The 22813-nt window shown below is 40.9% G+C and overlaps 1 protein-coding gene across 5 annotated transcripts in view; it reads right to left on the bottom strand.

Annotated features, from left to right (window-relative positions):
- Positions 1-12937, bottom strand: part of spo11 (SPO11 initiator of meiotic double stranded breaks) — a 30544-nt gene extending 17607 nt beyond the window's left edge. For 4 of the 5 annotated variants that reach the window (XR_009650029.1, XM_060894462.1, XM_060894461.1 and 1 more), the window contains exons 1-5: positions 12668-12937; positions 12444-12557; positions 9442-9530; positions 3262-3328; positions 2623-2731 (exon numbers count right to left, since the gene is read on the bottom strand). Coding sequence is in view for 4 of the 5 variants with exons in the window: in XM_060894462.1 (XP_060750445.1) it covers positions 2623-2731; positions 3262-3328; positions 9442-9530; positions 12444-12557; positions 12668-12771 (483 nt within the window). In the remaining variant the exon portion in view is untranslated. Of the gene's footprint in view, positions 1-2622; positions 2732-3261; positions 3329-9441; positions 9531-10445; positions 10919-12443; positions 12558-12667 lie in introns of those variants that run through there. The other variant, XM_060894464.1, reaches the window with a different exon arrangement.
- Between the last annotated feature and the right edge of the window lie 9876 nt (positions 12938-22813).

Below are 22813 nucleotides of genomic sequence, written 5' to 3'. Positions count from 1 at the left end.
GATGTCACAGGACACCGAAAAGGTCTGTAACCAAACCATTCATGAGCCCCTTTCACTTCCATAGTGGGAATGTCACATACTGTACACGGGATAAAAACGGACCCTAACGCAGGACAGCTAAACGAAAACAGGATTTATTAACTAAAAAAAAAAACACGAAACAGTACAAAGACAAAATTAGACATGAAGACCACAGGATTCCGTGCTGCACAAGGCAACGCGGCTCAGTTAAACAGACAACACAATCAGAAACATCAGGAACAGGTGTGTAGAAGCGGGGAGGAAGAGACAAGGGCGGGGCAGACACGTGAACACAGAACGTAAACAAAAGCACATGGCCACAGTCCAGGCTGAGACAGGGAAAAAAAATACTATGGCTCATGAATGGTTTGGTTGCAAACATTCCTTAAAATATCTTCCTCCGTGTTCATCAAAACAAAGAAATTTATACAGGTTTGTAACATCATGAGGGTGAGAAAATGAAAAGAATTTTCTTTTTTGGGTGAACTATCCCTGTAAATTGAATGTGTGTGCATGTGCATGCGAGACAAGAATATGGCTGTGCAACTCTGAGGTTTTTTATTTTTATATTTAGTTTTTTTTATATACATGTGCATCCCCATAAACGATCCATACGCTTTTCACTCAAAGCCTAACACTGAAGACCAATTATAAGTGCTATTGCAAAAAAGCACTTTTTTCACAAAGACATTTCCACATAAACAGTGACCAACCATTTACACTACATTGCACTTGCAAAAATGTAAATTTGATAGAACTTTGTCACTCAATTGTGAGAGATGCGGTTGCATTATCACCCCACCATGGCTGAATACACGTTCAACAGGTGCACTTCATGCAGGGATGGCCATAACTCTTACCTTGAAGAAAGAGGGGAGGGTGTGCCTGTTCACAGCCCAAAACTGCAGGGAGTCCTGTCCATCACAAATGTTCAAATAGTGGTTAAACTGAATAAGGGGACTGGAACTTGCATACTGCTGTTCTCTTCTCATCTTGCACAAAATCCCGGTACCCGAATTTAATTATTTTTGGTGTAGCACCTTCCATGTTTTGTCACAACTGTTAAGGTTTATTAGTTAGTGTGCGCTCTCCCTCTGCTTGCCTGCTGCGTCACGTGGTTGGATAACTTTATTGCGTGCATTCAAAAACATAAAAAAAAATACCAAAAAAAAAAAACAAGTTGTTTCGAGTCATTTAACTCAGGTTCGAGTCATGTATCGAGTCATGAATGTCAAGTCAAAGTCAAGTCTTTTTTAATATCTGTCAAGCAAGTCTCAAGTCTCAAACTTGCGACTTAAGTCTGACTCGAGTCAAGTCATATGACTCGAGTCCCCCATCTCTGCTATAAAGTGTCTACCATCCATAAAACCTTCAATCATCTCTGCAAATAATTGAGTAGGAAATATCCAAGTTGCATAAGAGTGCACACCATTTTATATTTTATCATCATAATCAGAACCGTTCACAAATGCAAAAAACTTTTCTTTCTTTGCCATAAAAAATAAATCATCTTACTGAAAAATCTGTAGTTATTTAGTTACATGGTTATTACGTATTATTTCTATAAAATCAATAAAAATATGTTTGTCAATACATTTTGTGGGCTTATTTGGAAAACACAGATTCTTAAATAGTGTTACTGCAGCAATGGGCCCATGCTAAACTTTTGAAATATTTAACATTTCAAAATGAAAGATTAAGCTTACAACTTCCTCAATTGTTTGCTCTGATGGTTTTGTTTGTTGTATTTTTAACTTTCCTGTCACTGTTTCAGTCACAGTTAGTCCTTTGAAAAAGGCTTTTATTTTCTGTATAGACACCAAGCAGAGGCCCTCCACACTGGATCTCTTTTAAATAATATTCAGCCTATTCAGTTAGTCCTCATCTAAGGTACATTATAAGCAATAATTGCTTATATTGTGGAGGATGGTGTACCTAAAGCATAACACATACTGCAGTAGAGCAGCAGAACAGGCCTAGTTAATCTGTGACCTGGAATCTGTGAATCTGGAGCAAAGGGTAGGAAGTAGACAAGCAGGCTAAACTAATAGTCTTCTAGATACAATGAAATGTCATCCAGGTTTCCCAATATTAAAACTGTGTTTGATCCCCAAGCTAAATACACTGAAAATCTTTATTTTTATAACCTGATTAGAACAAAATCAGGTCAAAGGAAATGCACCACCAGTACCCTCAATCTTGATTATGCATAATCAAGGCTTAAACCAAACAAGTATTTAACATTGAATATGGCTATTCCAACTGGATAGTTACAGGTATACATCAGCCTCGCCTAATGCACAGGACAGGAGTGGTTGCAGTTAGTCATGATGTTAATCTGGCTGTCACACAAAAATCTAGGCATGCATTTAATGTATAATGTGCTTTATACTAACATATATAGCCACAAAAATGTCTCTACAGAGTCAATTACATTAACTGAAATACATAAAGCATTAATTTATTTTGATCATTCTCTTGTTGACCTTGGTTTGCTGTCTTAAGTAGTTTCCAGAATTATCCTGAAAGTGTTATAAATCCAGACCAATAAGGTTTGGAAACATTCTAACTTAGAGTATGCATGTGTGCTAGGAAATGTACCACATGTAGGCTCCTCCGAGGAACTTTGAGCAGGCATGATACATCATCAACAATGGCATCCAAAGTCTTCTGTGATCCAAATAACTGGGGGTCATTATAAAATATTTCCCTGTTTTCCACAAGAGAAATAAAAAAGTCAATTAAAAAATAATTGTATATTTCAATCACAATATGAATTATTGAACAAACAATCCTTTTTGCAAGTGCACAAATGTTTCTGTGATCACATCAATGTTTATGTGATCCAGATGATTAATCTAGAATAGCATTGGTTCTGTTTACCATATCTTCCTGTTAGGCAGAGTGCGATATTGGAATGGGTGTTAAGGCTGTAGGGTGGTTCAAGAACTACCCAGAACACAGTATATCTAAGAATATGTATGTGAGGCCCCCCAAGGTTCAATTTTAGTCATATTATTTATATGCATACTGCTTCCTCTATACTGTATAATAGCTCTTAATGATTTAGAATCCGTTCTAAATCATTACATCTAGTACACACAGTGCCCTTTATGATTTGGTCCCAGCAGATATTTTTCTTTGAACACATGAACATGCTACTAATAAATTTAAACTAGATGATAATAATAATAATTGTTTATTATAATTATTATTATGATGAAATCAGAACATACATACCTTTTGGTTACATATGAATCACTTTGGATAAGTTTGTAAATTGTTGACAGGGCCTTCACAATCAGTGCTGAGAGCAGAGAAATACCTATTTAGTTATTATATAACATGCTTTATTTGCAAGATTCTTAATAAATAGTAGGGGTGAAACAATTCACAAAATTAAAACTTGATAATATATAGAAATATTCTCAATACAATACATACTCAATATGACAAAAAATTGTGTTTCCTGAATATGTGCTTGAGGTTTCCATCAGAACCATCAATAACAAAACAGTGGAATCAAATAAAATGAAACATAGCAAAGCTTTCACTTGTGTGACTCAAGGTGGTGTATCTGAAGCACAGTTTTCCCCTTTCTGTTGTTAGCTATTTATGCTGTCACTCACATAGTGCTTTATAGCCCAATATATTATTACAATCCTGAATTCTCTATTACAAATAGAAACTCCCAACGAATCAGTAAGGAAAGTCAGTCTGAATCCAACAGAAAGCTTGCTGTGCAAAGCGTTATCAGCAACATACTTTAAACAGCTAGGAAAATCAAGTTGCTGCTGACTATAGCCTTTGCAGCATTTCCTAAGCTAACATCTGGTATGCTGGCATATAGCAAGAAAGGCCATGATTATTAGAAACTCCTGAGGCCTGTCCTGATTTGAGATGAAAAACAAGCTCTTCTTTCTGAAGAAATGAAAAACAAGCTCTTGAGATAAAAAACAAGCCCTTCTTTCTTGATTGCAATCTTGTCGGGTAGGGAAACAACCCATGAAATGAACATCATATTTTCTATTTTTTATTGTTGTATTGTGTAAGTTAAGTTAACAAGTCTAGGTAACAAATCTTGTTAAAATAAACACAATTCTTAAATCTGTATGTGAATTTTGTGAAAGACGTTTTGAAAGTCTTTTGATTTTTTACTCTACTAGTTACTTTAAAAAAAAAAAAGCAGTAGTTCAAATGAAGTTGTTATGGGAGAGACTCGATACAGAGTGAGAGTAAGTACTGAGCAGCAGAGCCAGAAAGTGACACAGACACGAGGGCTTCATGGGTGGTAGGCATCAACTTCCTCTCCACAGTCTGCAAAACTGAGCGACTTAGGGTGGTAAGGAGACAGCATAAGGACATCCCAGTTCACTAAACACTGAATAGGCCCATGAAAACTTACCTAAGAAAAGCTATTCATAATGTCATGGAAGTTTTGAAGTTTGAGAGAATTAAAGCATAAAATATCACACTGGTAGGCCTGGGCAATAGTTTTGGTTTTGGGTTTCACGGTTTTATTGTGTTCAGCTGTGCAGCAGGAACCAACACTCCATGTGTAACATGAGAGAGGAAAGGCCCCGATCATTGATAACATCAGGATTTTATAGACAGGATTCAAATGAAAAAGGACATGTAAAAGCAAAACATCTTCAACCATTGGCTTAGGAGCATCGCTTGCTCATCTTCTGAGCTAATCTGTACCTACCAAGGTCCCACGAGAACGGTCTACTGGAAGCTATTTTAGGAAAACAACTGCAATCTCTAGTCACAATAACTACCAGCCATGAGAAGCATAGAAGCATAGAAGGACAGGTTCTTTTGAACATCTCTAAAGTGAAAATTTCCACTACAAAATATCATCATGAGATGGCGGCGCGGCAGTAGCACGCAGCGGCCATTCCAGATACAATATGGTGCTATTTACGTTTTTAGAAAGACTATTGCTAAAAAATTGCTTCTGGACCCTAGCTGCTGCATTCTGAACTAACTGGAGCTTGTTTATGCTCCTATTGGAACATCCAGAAGGCTACCCTTGTGATATTATTTATGTAAGCTTCAAATGAGAGACTGGTGTCAATAGTCACACCAAGGTTTTTTTTTACTGCTGTGCAGAATTAGAAGGATCATCCAAAGTTACTCTGTAATCAGAAAGCTTACTTCTGGCTGCCTGTGGGCCTAGTAAAAGCACATCTGTCTTGTCAGAGTTAAGCAGGAAGTATGCATCCACTGTCTGATGTCCTTCACACAATCTTTAATAAAGCTGGTGATTCACAACCCCAATCAGAGTCCAGTAACAGGTCATTTACAACTTTAACCAGTGCTGTCTCTGTGCTATGATGAGGCCTAAAGCCAGATTGATAAATTTCATGAATATTATTCCTATGCAGGTATGAGCATAACTGCTATGCTAAAACCTTTTCTAGGATCCTGAAGATAAAGTGGATGTTTGTTATTGGCCTATAGTTGAACAGCTGGCTTGGGTCGATGTCAGGTTTTTTAATCAAAGGTTTGCTAACCGCTAAATATTAATCAAAAACCTGAAATATTATCAGCGTCATTATCTATCAATTTGTTTGGTATTAAATTAATGGTCAGAATTTTCTGTCTGATGTTATCAATTTTTCCATTGAAATAATTTATGAAGTCATTACTGCTACAAATAGATGGTGTGCGCTTTTCAACAGTGTTTTTATCCCTAGTTAATTTTGCTACAGTATTAAATAAACAAATGTGGGATTATTTTTATCATCTTCAATTAGGCTGGACAAATACACTGATCTAGCAGCACTAAGAGATTTTTTTGTAGCTATGAAGGCTTTCCTTTAATAATTAAATTAAAAATAATTATAATTATAATTAAAATACTGTTTTCAAGTTTCAAGTTGTACCAGGGTGCAATTTTTTTCTCTTTTATTACTTTCCTTTTAAGTGGAGCTACAATATCTAGTGTGTAGCAAAATACTGACTCTAAATCATAGGTCACTAATAGGCGGCCCGGGTCCGGACCCAGAAGCTGTCCAGTCCGGACCCGGACCCAGAGCCAAAACAAAAGGTTCTGATTTAAAATTTGACGAAGCGCTTCTATTTTAACCGGTGCAGCTTTTGCAATCTTTACAATAGTGGTAGTGGAAATGCACAGACCAATTGCATGCGAATTAAGTCATCCCACGTAATACCACTAGGCCAATCACGTCTGTGCATTCCTGAAGTAAACACTGTGACTCAACAGCGCAAGACAGACGAGAGAAAATTAGAGTAAAGTTACACATGAAAGAAAGATAGCGATACATGTAGAAAACAAAGGGAGAGAAACAGACGAGTGAGACGGAGAAAGGGAGAGAAACAGACGAGTGAGAGGGAGAACGGGAGAGAAACAGATGAGTGAGACGGAGAACGGGAGAGAAACAGACGAGTGAGACGGAGAAAGGGAGAGAAACAGACGAGTGAGACGGAGAAAGGGAGAGAAACAGACGAGTGAGACGGAGAAAGGGAGAGAAACAGACAAGTGAGACGGAGAAAGGGAGAATAAAGAACAAATGACACTCTCCAAAAAAAGAAAAATGGACAGCAAAAACATTTAATCCAGAATGGACAGGCTGATTTCTGTTCACACTTCCCACTTCACACTAAACCAGTGTGTTTCATATGTTCAGAAACCGGGGCACTTATTAAAAGTGGCAATGTGAAACGCCATTATGAGACAACATAAAAGTTTTGAACAAACATATCCACTCAAATCTGAAGACAGCGTCCCTGAGACAGCTTTCCCAGGTCTGAGGGAAGTAGCCCTATACATCCTGACCATGTTTGGCTCTACATACAACTGCGAGGCAGCTTTCTCTACAATGAACATAATCCAAACTAAATATTGTTCCAGGGTCACTAATGAGCACCTCGACATGTGTATGAGAACGGCCCTGACTCCATTCAAGCCCACGTTTAACCCTAACCCAAGCCAAGCTAGAGCTCAGTTCTCTCACTGAGATATAAAAGGGATTAGTTAAACACTTTATTTAAACATACACAATTTTCACATTTTATATATTTTCTCTTATTTTTGAAATGTTGCCCTACTTTTATATATTTAATGAGAGAACGTTATACATATCTACAATCATACATATGTTCAGTTCTATGTTACGTGACAATAAATACTGTCAAAAGGTTTTTGAATTGTACTGAATTTATTTGACAGTCAGGTATTGATTGCTTGCAGATGTTGATACAGTACAACTACTAGGCTACTTAAATACTGTACATCACACTAACTAGTTAGACATTATGATCTTCCGGACCTTTGCTTCAAGTACTTTTCTCTTACTGGACCTCTTTAAATTTTAGTTGAATACCTCTGCTCTAAATAGTCAGTCGCCTGATCAAGTCTGGTGGGGTCAGATGACTTGCTGCTACATACACTTTATACACTCCATACACTATTTACACACCATACTTCACCTGGACATTCTAAGGACACTTTAACTCTGGACTTGCACAGCACAGTGCCACTTTATACACCATTTACACACCATACTGCACCTGGACACTTTAAGGACAATCTTTAAAAACCATAGACATTTATGTATATGTATATACATTATTTCTTCATATTCTCCACATATTTCATATTTTTATATAGTTTTTTTAATACAGTTTTCTTATATAGTTTATACTTTCTTATTATTTTATTCTTATTTTATTTTTTTGCTTTTTTATACTTTTCTAATATTTTTTATTCTTATACCAGACAGTTGCATAAAGCATTTCACTGCATATCGTACCCTGTATGTATGTGTATGTGACAAATAAAATTTGATTTGATTTGACATATGTTATGTTAGAGTGAAGAACTTTGAATGAGCTTATCATCATCATCACTATCATCACCTCCTGCCCTGCCTGTTAGGCTTGGCTGATGTATATAACTATAACCACGTGGACAAGCTTTGTTAAATGCGACAAACTCGTTTTGTTTTTTTGTTTGAGCAGAAAACTAAACTACTGATCAGTAATCATTTCATTAGCAATAAGAGCTTTAGATGCAAGAGATCTTATATTTAACAGTCCTAGCTTCAGATCAAAGGTGCTGGCTGTGCATTCACTATGATCTAATGTTATGCTAATAAGTTTACTAAAACAAATTTTCTGAGTGTTTATAGATTCTGGATTAGCTCAGGAAACAGACAGTCTTTATATTGTGAACCCTGGGTTGGATTAGCATGCTTGTCTGATCCCTGGCCCTGGATTGTCACAGATTAACTAGAACTTAAACTATGTGCTATGTTGCAAGAAATAAGAGCAGCACCTTCCCAAGTGGGATGGACACCGTCCCGTCCTAACAAGCCAGCCTTGCCCTCAAAAGTGCTCTAATTAACTATGAAGCCCACATTGTTTTCTGGGCACAACCTGGACATCCAGCAGTTTAGAAACCATAACCTACTGTAAGCTACATTGACATGTCATATTTAAATGGGGCCAGAGCATACTACAGCATTTGCACACCTCTACTATATTACTCTTATTAATCTCTGACTATAAAAGGCATATATCGTTTAAACCTACATGGAAAACTACCTTTGAGTACCTATGCTTGCCTAAGACCCTAATATTACCTGCTATGTCTGACACCCTGACTCCTGGAATACACCTAACCAGTGCTACTAGAGCCCCGAAGGGCCTAGCTAATTTTACATGCCTTATGATGGAGTCTCCCATAACCGGAGCTCTTTCAGGTTTCTCAGCAGGTGCTCACTGAGAAGAGCAAACCTCTTAGACATGTGAAGTGGAGAGGAGTAGTGCTCCCGTGGGCAAGCCTTAGCGTTAGCTTTGGCTTTGCCACTATGCCGCTGAGTCATCACCCATTCGCCCCGCTGTTAGAGCTCTAATGCTAAGTTGGACGGTTACAATCTCCACCTAAGGCATCCAGATTTTCCCCTACAGAAACTAAACTACTATAAAGCTGAGATCTCCATCAGAGAGCTAACTAACATACAACTATCACAAGTAAAATTAACTCTAATGACGGAGGAAGAATTGCTAAACATCCTGCAGCTCAACACACTGGAAAAGCTTAAAGTTTAACCAAACTTAATGATTACGTACCTTTGACTTGAATGAGATCAAAATTACATTGTTGCTATTTATGTCTGTACTTTTGTGGGTAACAAATTGTGATCTTGTATGTGCAAAAAAATTTGGACAATAAGCCTGACGCTAATAAATCAGTTGAAAATGATCGTTTTAGTGTTGCACCATGCACTCCTCCATGAACTGCAGTTGTGTTCTTTCATTCTTGCAAGAGTCTGATCGCCAGTTTTAACAGAGAATGTCCACTCTTTATTGAAGCCAATGACAGTGAATCAGCAACAGTGACAACAAAGATATAAAGTCATAAAACATTACCAGATAGGATTCTCTCACCAAATTTGATTACAGATGAAGGGCAGTCACTCCGCAGAGCTGATATTGTGCCACCAGTTTGCATATACAGACCAACTGATTTGTTAAACCTGAGGAGTAGGACAAAAAAGGGGTGTTAGATGATAGTTTCCAGTACTGCTGTCCCTGAAAAAAATCCATTAAACAATTCTGTGTTAATATAATTATATATAAACATTTTAAGACATCATGTTTTAAGATTACATCATCAGACAGACATTGTTGATTTGTTAAAGCAATATAAATTACATATATTACAGCATAACCTTGCTCTTTTTCTTCTAAAGCCATTCATTTGTTAACTTGTGGCTTCAAAAAAGTGGCCTTTATAGATAATTGGAGTATTTTTTAGGGCAAGGCTGTTAGGGTGTTTCAGTAACCATTCCACTCAGGACAGTGCTGAAGCGTAGCTTGTGGTCTTTGAACCAGCCACTCAGAACCAGCAACTTTGATGTTGGCTTTGACGAGGCAAGTATTCGCAAAAGGTTGGTGCTTTTTGGAGGCGAGTGGACATAAGGGTCAGTGTTACTTTTGGAGGCAAGTGGACAGAAAGATAGGGTGCCAAGACATTTGGAGGCAAGTGGAGACAAGCATGTGACGTCATCCAAATACTCCTGAGGAAGTTCCCCTCATTGTGCTGAGTGTTTTGATACGTATATCACATGCCCATGTTGTGCAAATTTTTTTATTTTCACGTGACATCACGTGACATCATCAGAATACCTGTGAGGAAGTTCCTCTCATTGTTCTGAGTGTTTTGATATGTCACATGTCCATGTTGTAAAAAGTTTTTTGATTTAGCATATTTTGGGGGCGGGGCTGCGGCACAACCGGAAGGCCAGTCGGTACATCACTGTACCGTCCCGCCGGCAGGACGCCACCGCTAGGGGATGAGGCTGCATCAGCTGATTTATAGCAGTCATACAAATGTAATCAAGTTGATCGTCACCTGAACTAGGCGGCGCTAGTTCAGTTTGTTTACTTACATTTAAACTCTTCCCTTTCTTCACTGGGGTAATATTTTCCAAAACAAATATTTTTCAGAAATCCCCAAGAGTCCAAGGAATTGGAATATCTAAGCCTTTTAATCCAAATCGCTTTGCTCGCCTCACAATAATTACTTTTCTGACCGAAAACCGGAAGCGGTAGTTCACTTCCGTCCATTCTTTCGGCTCTCACTTCTCATTGGAGGCTTAGAAAACTACAATTAGGTGTCAGATTTGTAGTCCAGACTCTTAGGAATCAAACAAGCCCTCACATGAGCCAATAGGTGCCCGTAGAGCAGAGATAGACAGCTTAGAAGCAAATGATGGCTCTCCATTCTATTCGGAACACCCTCCGTTTGTTTGGCAGTTGTTCCAACCAGTAGCAATTTCATGATCCGGGACCCTGATATCTCTTTAGCCAATAAGGAGACGATTCCAAAAAGGTGCGACAAGGGCCATCTGGCAGAGGGGGCTGCCAGCTAGAGCGCTGTGAAAGCACTCATGACACAATTCTCAAGCTGTATTGCGCAATCCTAGAGCACACACACAGAATGCCTGTGTTTTTTGAGCAGATACTACTGCCTAGTGGTCTAGTCAAAGGGGTTAAAAGGTTATAGGCCTTTCAAACTCTTGTTTACTCTTGTAAACAAGGTTTATTTGGGGGCAAAAAATGGGAAAAAAAAAAAAAAAAACGCACAGACATATCTGTAGAAAAAAATTCATATAAAATCCATTTCTGGGTCTTTTGACTTCAAATTTTTTTTTGGTGAAAGCTAAGTCATAGCCAAGACAGGCTATGACCTTGAGTTGTTCATTAGCTCCTGGCATGTGTTTACAGTAGTGTTTTTTAATCATTTAACAGTAAAATTATTCAGGCGGAAATGAAACCCTCCATTCTAGCCTCTGTAACTCTGTGCCAGTAAGGCCTAGAATCACCCTGACACTTGTATCTGAAGTATATTAAATTTTATAAATTCTTGTCTAAGCTTAAATAGGAAAATAGATTATTATGTTGGCTTTGTAGAAGCCAACATTCTGTTTTCCTACTTAAGCTTAGACAAAAACGTATAAAATTTAATGCGGCCTAGGGCTTTCGAGCCACATGAACCAGATTCGGATATGTTGTAGACCCTGGTCTGAAGTTTGTTGCTATTACTTTTCTAAGCGATCCGAGTACCGGTATGGCCTTTTTTCCCATAGACTCCCATTATAAACTTTGGAGGTTTATAACTCGGCAAGCTTTCGAACTATCTACACCAAACTCGGCCAGCTCCTTTAGGGTGAGACTCTGAACAAACTGGTGTACCGACTGGCCTTTTGGTTGTGCCGCAGCCCCGCCCTCAAAATATGCAAAATCAAAAAACGTTTTACAACATTGACATGTGACATATCAAAACACTCAGAACAATGAGAGGAACTTCCTCACATGTATTCTGATGACGTCACATGATGTCACGTGACGTCACGTGAAAATAAAAAAATTTGCACAAAATGGGCATGTGATATATCAAAACACTCAGCACAATGAGGGGAACTTCCTCAGGAGTATTCGGATGACGTCACATGCTCGTCTCCACTTGCCTCCAAATGTTTTGGCAATCTATCTTTCTGTCCACTTGCCTCCAAAAGTAACACTGACCCTTTACGTATGTCCACTCGCCTCCAAAAAGCACCGGCCTTTGCGAATATTTGCCTTGTCAAAGCCAACATCAAAGTTTGTCGCAACAAACTTTACAAATCTAGTTATTTGTAAGAAATCGTAAGTCCTATTTAAATCCCCCTTTTTATCCTATTTTTAAGTCCGGGTGTGCATCACTTTGGTTAACGTCGGTTGTGTAAAATGTGCTCTAGAATTAAAATAAATTTGAAACTTCATACTTAAAATATGCCTAGTAAATGACCAAGTATATTTCATATGTGTAGTTTTTTTTAGTTTGTTTGGTTCTATAGACAGTTATCATCATACTTCATAGCATTGTATTTTACATTCAGCCTTACCTCACGTTGGACCACCGAGAACGGCTTTTGAAAACGAACACCGGTGCTTCTTCCCTCGATAAACTGCTAACTATCGTTTGGGTAACTTCTTCTATTCGTGATACAACTTCTAGACTGGTCATAGTGGAAAATACCATTGCTTATTAAATTTGATCCCACATACACATACAATTTGAATATCACTACTCAACTAATTTGTTACTAACAAACTTTATTAACATCACCTCACAATATCACTGAAGAAGCTGGTTACGGTTCCCCCAGCATCTTCAAGATTTTGCAACAGCTCAGCTCGCAGTATGTCTACCTGAGTAAACTGCTTAGACATGTCTTTAGCAGACAGAAAACGAAATCTTAACTGATAAAGCAACTACACAAATTTCCTTGCTAGCGACAGCTAACACAAAACACAATAAAGCTGTAGACACATTAAAGAATTTACCCCTCAATTGACTAGCTGCACAAAATGGGCGGAGCGTGTTTTCGCGACAGCTGCCGCCAGTGTTGTGCCGAATTCCTACTCTTTGTAAAATCCCATATATATATATACACTAGATGTCGCATTGGGGTCCTAAAAATGCGTCAAAACCGCCGCCATCTTTGTACGGTGCTCCTTTACCTCAAATGCATGGACGATGCCGGACGTCTGTGCTGCATATGGTTGTTCAAATGAAAGAAATCTAAAAACCAGACAGCAAGGGATTACATTTCACAAGTGAGAATGTGTTTTATGATAATGAATGTTAGGAAATTATATTTCTTGTTACGTTGGTTTGTTTTAGTCCTTGGTTAACGACCGCAGCTAATCCCATCTAGTTATCTATTAGTTTTTGACAGTTAGGAAAACCGAAAATGTTTGTAGATTCCGAAGCTCTTAATAAGGAAATTAAAATCTAACCCACCTTTTTGCTTAAAGGTGAAAAGACCCAACTTTATGTATGTTCTGTAAGATTCCCTTATCTGTCAAACATATTTTATTAGATTGTCCTGGACTTACAAGCAGAATGCTCTTTTATCAAGTTACTTCACTTAAAGACATATTTAATGACATTATGTTTGAAAAGGGTTTGGATTTATTTTTATCTTATGTTAAAAAAAAAACGTATAATATGACTTGCTGTTTATATTTGTTTTGTTTTTAGTATTTATATAATATTTGTGTTTTTGTAACTGAATTTTTGCCATGAAAATAGCTTTTGATTTGGTATTAAACTGACATGGTATTAAATAAAATAATCAGAATCTGAATCTGTTTGTAGATTCCCAAGTGATAAACAGAGACGTCAGTCATGGACAAGTTGCAGGGACACTAAACACTTTTTTTAATGGTTAACTCAGCTGACAGTCCTGGAAGGATGTCACCAGTTAGGTTGGCAGTTCAGCCTCAAAGTCAAACTTTGTTTTTTTTTTTGTTGGTTTATGTGACTTTACTTATTTAATGTTGCAAAAATATTGCAGGAAAAGAATAAGTAAAAGATTGAACAGTCTTTAGCACCTCAACTATCTAACTTTCACATTATGTTCTCAAATTTGTGATTTGCTTCCACCTGCATCATATTTAATAAACCAACACAATTTAAATGTTTAAATGAACATGTATAGTCACACCATTGTAGCAGTGTTACATGCAGTAGGCTATAAGGTAAGTAGTGATTGTTCATGTAAAGTTTACTCAAGTGGAAGAATGTAAGTAATAAACTTACACCTACTAGCACTATGCATTATATTGTGAAAAAGTAGATTATCTTAATATCAAAACCTTAAATTTTCTCTGGACTTAATACATATAAATACATGTCTGACCTTTGGAACGACCAAAAAAACTAGAAAATGGCATTCATGACGATTTATGGTGATTTTATTTCTTTGCCTACATTGACGCTAATGCATTAAGAGGAGGGGGTCCCCCGTACCAAGATGGCGGCTCAGTTGACGCATTCGTTCCAATGTACTGCCGTATACAAGGCGACATCTAGTGTATATATCTACGGTAAAATCCGACTCCCCAAACTGTTCCTCCAAAACTGTGGGGCTACATAAAACACAGAACTACAAGAGGCAACACAGATCAACAGATGTTAGACAATAAAACTGAAACCCTGGCCCATAATAAACATGGCAATCCACAGAACATGAATCTCAACAGGGGGAGAGTTCAAAAGAGTATGTATGAGACAATGTATGCAAATACACAGTATCCAGGTTGTTGTTTGCATGCCACCACAAAGGACAAACCATATCAGGCAATGTTTTCGTCCACCAGCATGACGTAGTAATCTGGATACTGTTCTGCAAGACAAACAGCTTAAATTATTTCAATGATGAATTGATTACAAAATGAGGCCATACACTATCCTGAAAAAATATTGTTGTCTGAAACCAGGTGTTTTAGTTTCATTCTCCTACCCTTTTAACTACAGAACACAGTACTACATAAAATTAATGTGTACGAATATATTTGCAAACTGCAACACAGTACAGTATAATAATTGTAATAATTATAATTATGTTGGCGTTCAAGCCCCAGCACCACCAAGCTGCCACTGTTGGGCCCTTGAGTAAAGCCCTTAACCCTCTCGGCTCCAGGGGCGCTGCATCATGGCTGATGCTGTGCTTTGACCCCAACTTTGACACCATTTATTCTATTATACTTTTTGATAGACCAGGCTTGTTCGAGGCAATTCCATTCAAAGGTCATCCTTATCATGAAAACTGTTGAACGCACACAGACTTAAAATATTCTCTATGGTCCATATTCTATTATATGTAGCTGCCCAAAACAATTTATGTTGTTTACAGCATATAGAAAATGTGTGCCAATTCAAAAGCACCGTTTTTAAAATTGCTGTGTTCTGTTGTTTCAAGAAGAGGAAAAGATAGCCTCAATGTTATCATTTGACAATTTCCCGATTGAGAAGGGTATGACAGATTATTTTATATGGTTAGCTTGCTTTAACAGCACGGGTTAAAGCAAGGTTTTGTTCATACATTTCATACATCCAGGTTTTGTTCATACATTTTCAGAGTTTTTAAAGTTTATGCTACATGAACTACACACTTGGACAAAATTGTTGGTACCCTTCGGTCAATGAAAGAAAAACTCACAATGGTCACAGAAAAAACTTTAATCTGACAAAAGTAATAATAAATAAAAATTCTATGAATGTTAACCAATGAAAGTCAGACATTGCTTTTCAACCATGCTTCAACAGAATTATTTAAAAAAAATAAACTCATGGAACAGGCCTAGACAAAAATGATGGTACTCCTAGAAAAGACTGAAAATAATGTGACCAAAGGGACATGTTAATTAAAGGTGTGTCCACTAAATAGCATCATAGGTGTCTACAATCTTGTAATCAGTCAGTGGGCCTATATATAGGGCTCCAGGTAGTCATGGTGTTGTCTGGTGACATGGTGTGTACCACATTCAACATGGACCAGAGGAAGTGAAGGAAAGAGTTGTCTCAGGAGATTAGAAAGAAAATTATAGACAAGCATGATAAAGGTAAAGGCTATAAGACCATCTCCAAGCAGCTAGATGTTACTGTGACTACAGCTGCACATTGTTACTCCCCTCGAGTTGAATAAAAGGCTCAGGTCGTTCTTGGTTTTTAACAGACATTTATTTTGGACAAGTCTTCAACATGTCTTGTAGCCTTTATGCTCCAATAATGCCAAAATGTCAAAATGCCAAATGCCCAAATGCCGTCAGAACTATGGAAGGACATACATAAATATAGTGCACATTCAACAAGTAAGAAAATACACTTAAATTTGCTAATTATACATAAACACAGTTACATACAAAAAGGCAATTAACAACAAACACATACCTCATTGGCCTCTCTAACTCAAGAGGAATAAACTTATGGGTTAACAGCTTCTTCTTTAACCAAAGAACATCAAAATTAACTTCTCAATACTTCTTTCAAGTGCAACTTGTACAGACATTAGCGCGTACCTCGTGCTTCTCTTCTACCTCGTGCGCTCCCCCCCGGAAGCGATAGCAACAATTAAATAATTCCCCAGTGAAACAAAATTATATGTTCCCTTTCACCTTTCTATGGTTTTAACTAATAACTACGGTGGCCGGGAAGTGCAAAACAAATTAACAAATCCGAAAACAAATTAACAAATCTGAAAACACATTAACAAGTCAGACAACCCGGAAGCGGTTGGTATAGTTTGTCAATGGAAACTTACCATCATCGGATGAGACACCTTTCATTCACCTGTATATCTTTAATGACAGTCGTCTTGTCCAATGATCTGTAAGTTTCCATTCACAAACTATACCTACTGCTTCCGGGTTGTCTGAATCGGTGCACGAAACACATTAACAAATCAGAAAACACATCAACAAATCAGAAAACACAACGACATTTCAGACAACCCCGAAGCGGTTGGTATAGTTTGTGATTGGACAAGACACCTGTCACTCAAGGTATACATGAAGTTCAACAGTCTGCCGCAGGGAAAAGTTGGAATGGATGGATGGAATGGATTACTGTGGATTAATTCTGTTATTTTCTTATATTTAAACGGAGAACTTTTACACATTACACATAAGATTCCATACCTGTATATCTTGAGTGACAGGTGTCTTTTCCAATGATCGGTAAGTTTCCATTCAAAAATGATACACTACCATTGTTGAGACGAGACAAAGGCGAGTGAGGATCCAAGTGCAGTTCAGTCTTTTAATAAACCAAGACAAGAAACAGGCAAACAAATGGGCAGGCAAAACAGGGCAGAACATTGAGCACACAGGAAACAGGAACATCGACACCAACATACAACAACGACCAACACCAGGGAAGTGAACAAACAGGGTAGATATAGCAAACAGGAACCAATCACCACGCAGAGACAATCAGTGACTAACACGATACACCTGGGGGGAAGACAGAGTGCAATTAGTGTCCATGGTAACCAATGAGTGGGCGGAGCAAACAATTAACAGCAAGGCAGACAGCAGACAGAAACAGGGCAAAACACAGACAGACTCATTACAGAACCCCCCCTACGAGCGGCTTCCAGACGCTCCCAAGGCCGCAGAAAACCAGTCCAGGAGGGCGGCGCGAAGGTGCAACAGGGCGGGAGGGTGGGGTGAGGTCATGGTGAGGTCGGCCGAGCAGGTGGCCAGGGCGGAGCCGGCAGAGCAGGTGGCCAGGGTGGGGCCGGCAGAGCAGGTGGCCAAGGCGGAGCCGGCAGAGCAGGTGGCCAGGGCGGAGCCGGCAGAGCAGGTGGCCAGGACGGAGCCGGCGGAGCTGAAGGCCAGGGCGGAGCCGGCAGAGCAGAAGGCCAGGGCGGGACTGGCGGAGCAGAGGGCCAGGGCGGAGCCGCCAGAGCAGGTGGCCAGGGCGGAGCCGGCGGAGCTGAAGGCCAAGGCGGAGCTGAAGGCCAGGACGGAGCCGACGGAGCAGAAGGCCAGAGTGGGGCCGGCGAAGCAGAAGGCCAGGGTGGAGCCGGAGGAGCAGAAGGCCAGGGCGGTACAGCATGCGGCGCCAGAGACCATAGCAGGACTGGAGACCAGGGTGGTGCCACAGGTCGAGCCAGAGACCAGAGTAGGACTGGAGACCAGGGTGGTGCTGGAGGTGCTCTGAGCCTGCAAATAGGGGCAGGAGATGGAGAGACTGACAGAGACAGGGAGACAAAACTAGGGACAGACAGGGCAGACAGCCCATGAGAGTCATGTAAGGCCACCTCGGCAAGGGCAGAGAGTCTATGAAGCTTTGGCCCAACCACACTCGCTGAATTGCGTGACTCCGTCACTCCGGGTGACCCGGCCGATGCGATCGATCCGGTCGGCCCGGCTGGTTCCGTCGACCCGGTCAGTTTGGCTGGTTCCGTCGACCCGGTCGGCCCGGCTGGTTGTTACGGTTGTTTATCTATCTATCTATCTATCTATCTATCTATCTATCTATCTATCTATCTATCTATCTATTTATTTATTTTTACTGACATCTGAACATTTTTCTGTAATACAATTCTTTTGTTGTAAAAGTGATGTTTTGGAGGACAAGTTTTTATGTTATGACTACTGCATTATTAAATAATTTGAAAACTTTTTAAAAATTAGTGTTACTAAAAACTGCTCAGAATTTTTTTGTTGTTGTTGTTGGAACAGTGACTTGGGGGAGGGGGTATTGTCACATACATAGTGTATGCCTTTTTTGGGTGGCTTAAGTATATTTCATAAAACATTTTTCCTGTCAGTTCCACAGATTGGGTGTTCTGTGTGTATGAATTACCAATTTAAATATTGTAAGATGTTTATTTTTACTGAGATATTTCATCAGTCAATATAAGTTCAAATGCCACATCCATAATGCTGGAATTGCATAGACTTTACCTAACTTTGGTCTTATTTGACTGATCATTATCAGAATGTAGATGTAAAAGGTAAAGTTTGGTTTTCTGCAAGGTTCTATTTCAGGCCCATATATATATATACAGTATAATAATTTATAATTATAATTTTTATTACAAATTATATAGTAAATATATTCCCAAACTTGCTTTCAGCATGCTCTGTAATGCTGATGAAATAAAGTTCTATGTTTCAAAGACAGATGAGTGGCACCAGCTTAATATAGGTGAGAAAAGTGTAAAGGTCATTAGACACAGTATGCGTAAATTCCTAATACTTAATTTTGACATGACGATTAAAAATAAGATTTGGGTGAAATTATTTCACAAAGAAAATGAGTGTAAGCTTTACAAAATTAAAAAGTGAACAGCTGATGTTAAAGAACAGAAAGTTTTACTGAATTAATCAAATTTGAATTACTGTGTAATGTAATGTACACGTTTAACACCTGATGTCCATACTGACGCAACCCTCTCTATTTATCCGGGCTTGGGATAGGCACAGAAATCACTGGCTTGCAAACTCTGTGGTTAGATACTTTTCTGTTAATGTTTATTCTCTTATACAGTACATTAGTAAAGTGTTTAACATATTCACTAAAAACATATATTTTTTAAAGGTTATTAATTTTGTATAGTTTGCTGTTTTAATAATTAGTTTAGTAATTGATTATAAAGACATTATTTTAGAACCTGGGTACTTGTTTAAAAGCCATCATATTCATTATGTGTTACTGAACATTACAGTTTCACACTTTCCTCACAATATACTTTTGTTAAAGTATATTAGGACACATATAACGAGGGCAGTACAATATTCTTGTCAGACTATAAAAATGGAGGCAAAGTTCAGAGTTATAATTAGCCAGCAAACTGAGGAATTGGTCCTTCTGTCTGGAATCCCACCTACTGTTGAGCAGCTTGGAAAGGCTATAAAAGAGACTTTTTCTATTCTAATAGAGTTGAGCCTGCAATGTATAGACACAGAATTTGAGGATTGCTTACTTACTTCACTCATAATATAAGCGAACAAATTAAAGCCAAAGAAAATATAACGGTTGTTGAGACCTCCCCTGTTGTTCTCAACCTTTTTCCAGTGGATTGAAATTGCTCAACATTTAAGCAACTATGACGCTGTTTCTACTGCAGAGTCTACTGCATCTTTTACAGACTTATCTTCTGGATCGTCTTCCTCACAGGACACCATTATTTTGTCCCCACAGAGTGCCCCTGAATGATGGAAGCCATAGCCAAAAGAGTTTCTTATTCCATATTTTGCATATGAAAGAGATACAGTATGCCTTGAAAGAGCTACTGAAGCCTACAAGAAAAATGGAACTTTGTGGATGGAAAAGATGGCTGAATCAATATTTTCATACACTGCCTCAGCAACATCACTTATCTGATACAGTAAGTGATGTTGCTGAGGCACTTGTCAAGAAATACCCTTGTCTCAAGGAACCTGGCTCCTTTGCTGGTTACGATGGACTATGCTCGTCACAACCTATGCGGGAGTTATAAAGGTTTGGGTTTTCCCACAAAAAAAACGAAAATTGAAAATGTATTAGCAAGGGATCTTCAAAAAATGTTCATGTGAACCCCTGACAATTTTTTTTCGAGACAGGCTTGAACAATTTTCTTTTTGAGTTGTATTGCTAGAACAATTGATGGATAACTGTTTTTTTCTGGATTATAAATATGCTCAGAGAATGTATAATGTATAGAATGTATAGTACAATTTATTTTATAATTTTATGCATTGATGTGTTCTTCCTTATTTGTCTTTCAGGTCCAGGATGATATTCATCAAATCACAAGTCTATCTGCACACTTCAAAGTTATATATAAGCACACTGTCGATGTCACGATGCAGGACAAAGGCGAGTGAGGATCCAAATGCAGATTTAAAGTTTAATAGTCCAAAACACAAGAAACAGATGAACAGACAGGCAGACAGAACAAGGCAGCAAACAGGGCTAACAGGACACAGGAACAGGCACACCAACATCCAACATGAGGCAACGACCAACACCAGGGAAGTGAACAAACAGAGTATAAATAAGAGACAAGAACCAATCACACAGCAGAACTAATTAGAGACAAGACAACACACCTGAGGGGATGAAGGAGTACAATTAATGTCCATGGGAACAAAAGAGTGGGCGGAGCAAACAATTAACAACCGGGAAAGACAGCAGACAGAAACAGGACAGAAACACAGACAGACTCATTACAGAGCCCCCCCCCTAGGAGTGGATTCCAGACACTCCAACGCAGAACCGGAGGGCGGCGGAGCGGAGGCGGAACAGGGGGCGGGAAGGCGGGCCAGGTCCATGTGGCGGTAGAGGGCAGGGCAGAGCCGGCGAAGCTGGAGGCCAGGGCGGAGCCGGCGAAGCAGGAGGCCAGGGCGGAGCCGGCAGAGCAGGAGGCCAGGGCGGAGCCGGCAGAGCAGGAGACCAGGGCGGAGCCGGCAGAGCAGGAGGCCAGGGCGGAGCCGGCAGAGCAGGAGGCCAGGGCGGAGCCGGCAGAGCAGGAGGCCAGGGCGGAGCCGGCAGAGCAGGAGGCCAGGGCGGAGCCGGCAGAGCAGGAGGCCAGGGCGGAGCCGGAAACCAGGGTGGAGCCGCAGGCAGGGTCAGCGACCAGAGCAGGACCGGAGACCAGGGTGGCGCCGCAGGCAGAGCCAGCGACCAGAGCAGGACCGGAGACCAGAGTGGCGCTGCAGGCAGAGTCAGCGACCAGAGCAGGACCGGAGACCAGGGTGGCGCCGCAGGCAGAGTCAGCGACCAGAGCAGGACCGGAGGCCAGGGTGGCGCTGCAGGCAGAGTCAGCGACCAGAGCAGGACCGGAGACCAGGGTGGCGCCGCAGGCAGAGCCAGCGACCATAACGGCGTTGGCGGCCAGGGTGGTGCTGGAGGCGCTTTGAACCTGTAAAGATGGACAGGAAAGGGAGAGACTGACAGAGACAGGGAGACAAAGCTGGGGACCACTGGTTCCGTCGACCCGGTCGGTTCGGCTGGTTCTGTCGACCTGGTAGACCCGGCTGGTTCTGTTGACCCGGTCGGTTCCATTGACCCGGTCGGTCCGGCTGGCTCGGTTGACCCGGTCGGTCCCATCGACCCGGTCGGTTCGGCTGGTTCTGTCAACCTGGTTGGTTCCGTCGACCCGGTCGGCCCGGTCGGATCCCGTATTTCAGCGGGTTCAGCAGGTTCGGGCGTTTCAGCAGGTTCGGGCGCTTCGGCGGGTTCGGGCGCTTCGGCGGGTTCGGGCGCTTCCGCGGGTTCGGGCGCTTCGGCGGGTTCAAGTGCTTCAGCAGGTTCGGGCGTTTCAGCAGGTTCGGGCGTTTCAGCAGGTTCGGGAACCTCAACAGGTTCATGTGCTTCAGCAAGCTCGGGCGTTTCAGCAGGTTCGGGCGTTTCGGCGGGTTCGGGCGCTTTGGCGGGTTCATGTGCTTCAGCGGGTTCAAGTGCTTCAGCAGGTTCGGGCGTTTCAGCAGGTTCAGGCGTTTCAGCAGGTTCGGGAACCTCAACAGGTTCATGTGCTTCAGCAAGCTCGGGCGTTTCAGCAGGTTCGGGCGTTTCGGCGGGTTCGGGCGCTTCGGCGGGTTCGGGCGCTTCGGCGGGTTCGGGCGCTTCAGCAGGTTCGGGCGCTTCAGGTGCCTTCGGTGCTCCAGCCGGTGCCGTAGGGATGCCGGCCGCCCGGACCGACGCCATCGGGGTGTCCGCCAGCTTGGCGATCAGCCGGTTCCCCCGGGCCTCGCCCGAGCTTTCCGGTCTGGCACCCATGTGGACGGGTTCGGTCACTGGTGTGCACAGGTCTGGGTCGGACCGAGGTACTGTAGGGGCCTCGGGCGTCCGTGGCTGGCCTGGCTCCGCAGCCCACGGACCCCGACGCCTACTGCCCCCCCCCAAAAAATATTTAGGGCCGGTGTCCGACTCTGTCCTGTGCACGGTTAGGGAGGACCCGCCCAGGAGCAACGCTATGTTGGCCAGGTCCGT

This window comes from Tachysurus vachellii, chromosome 19 (genome assembly GCF_030014155.1).
Source record: "Tachysurus vachellii isolate PV-2020 chromosome 19, HZAU_Pvac_v1, whole genome shotgun sequence".
NCBI classification, from domain to species: domain Eukaryota; kingdom Metazoa; phylum Chordata; class Actinopteri; order Siluriformes; family Bagridae; genus Tachysurus; species Tachysurus vachellii.
This window is presented reverse-complemented; position numbering and strand designations above follow the sequence as displayed.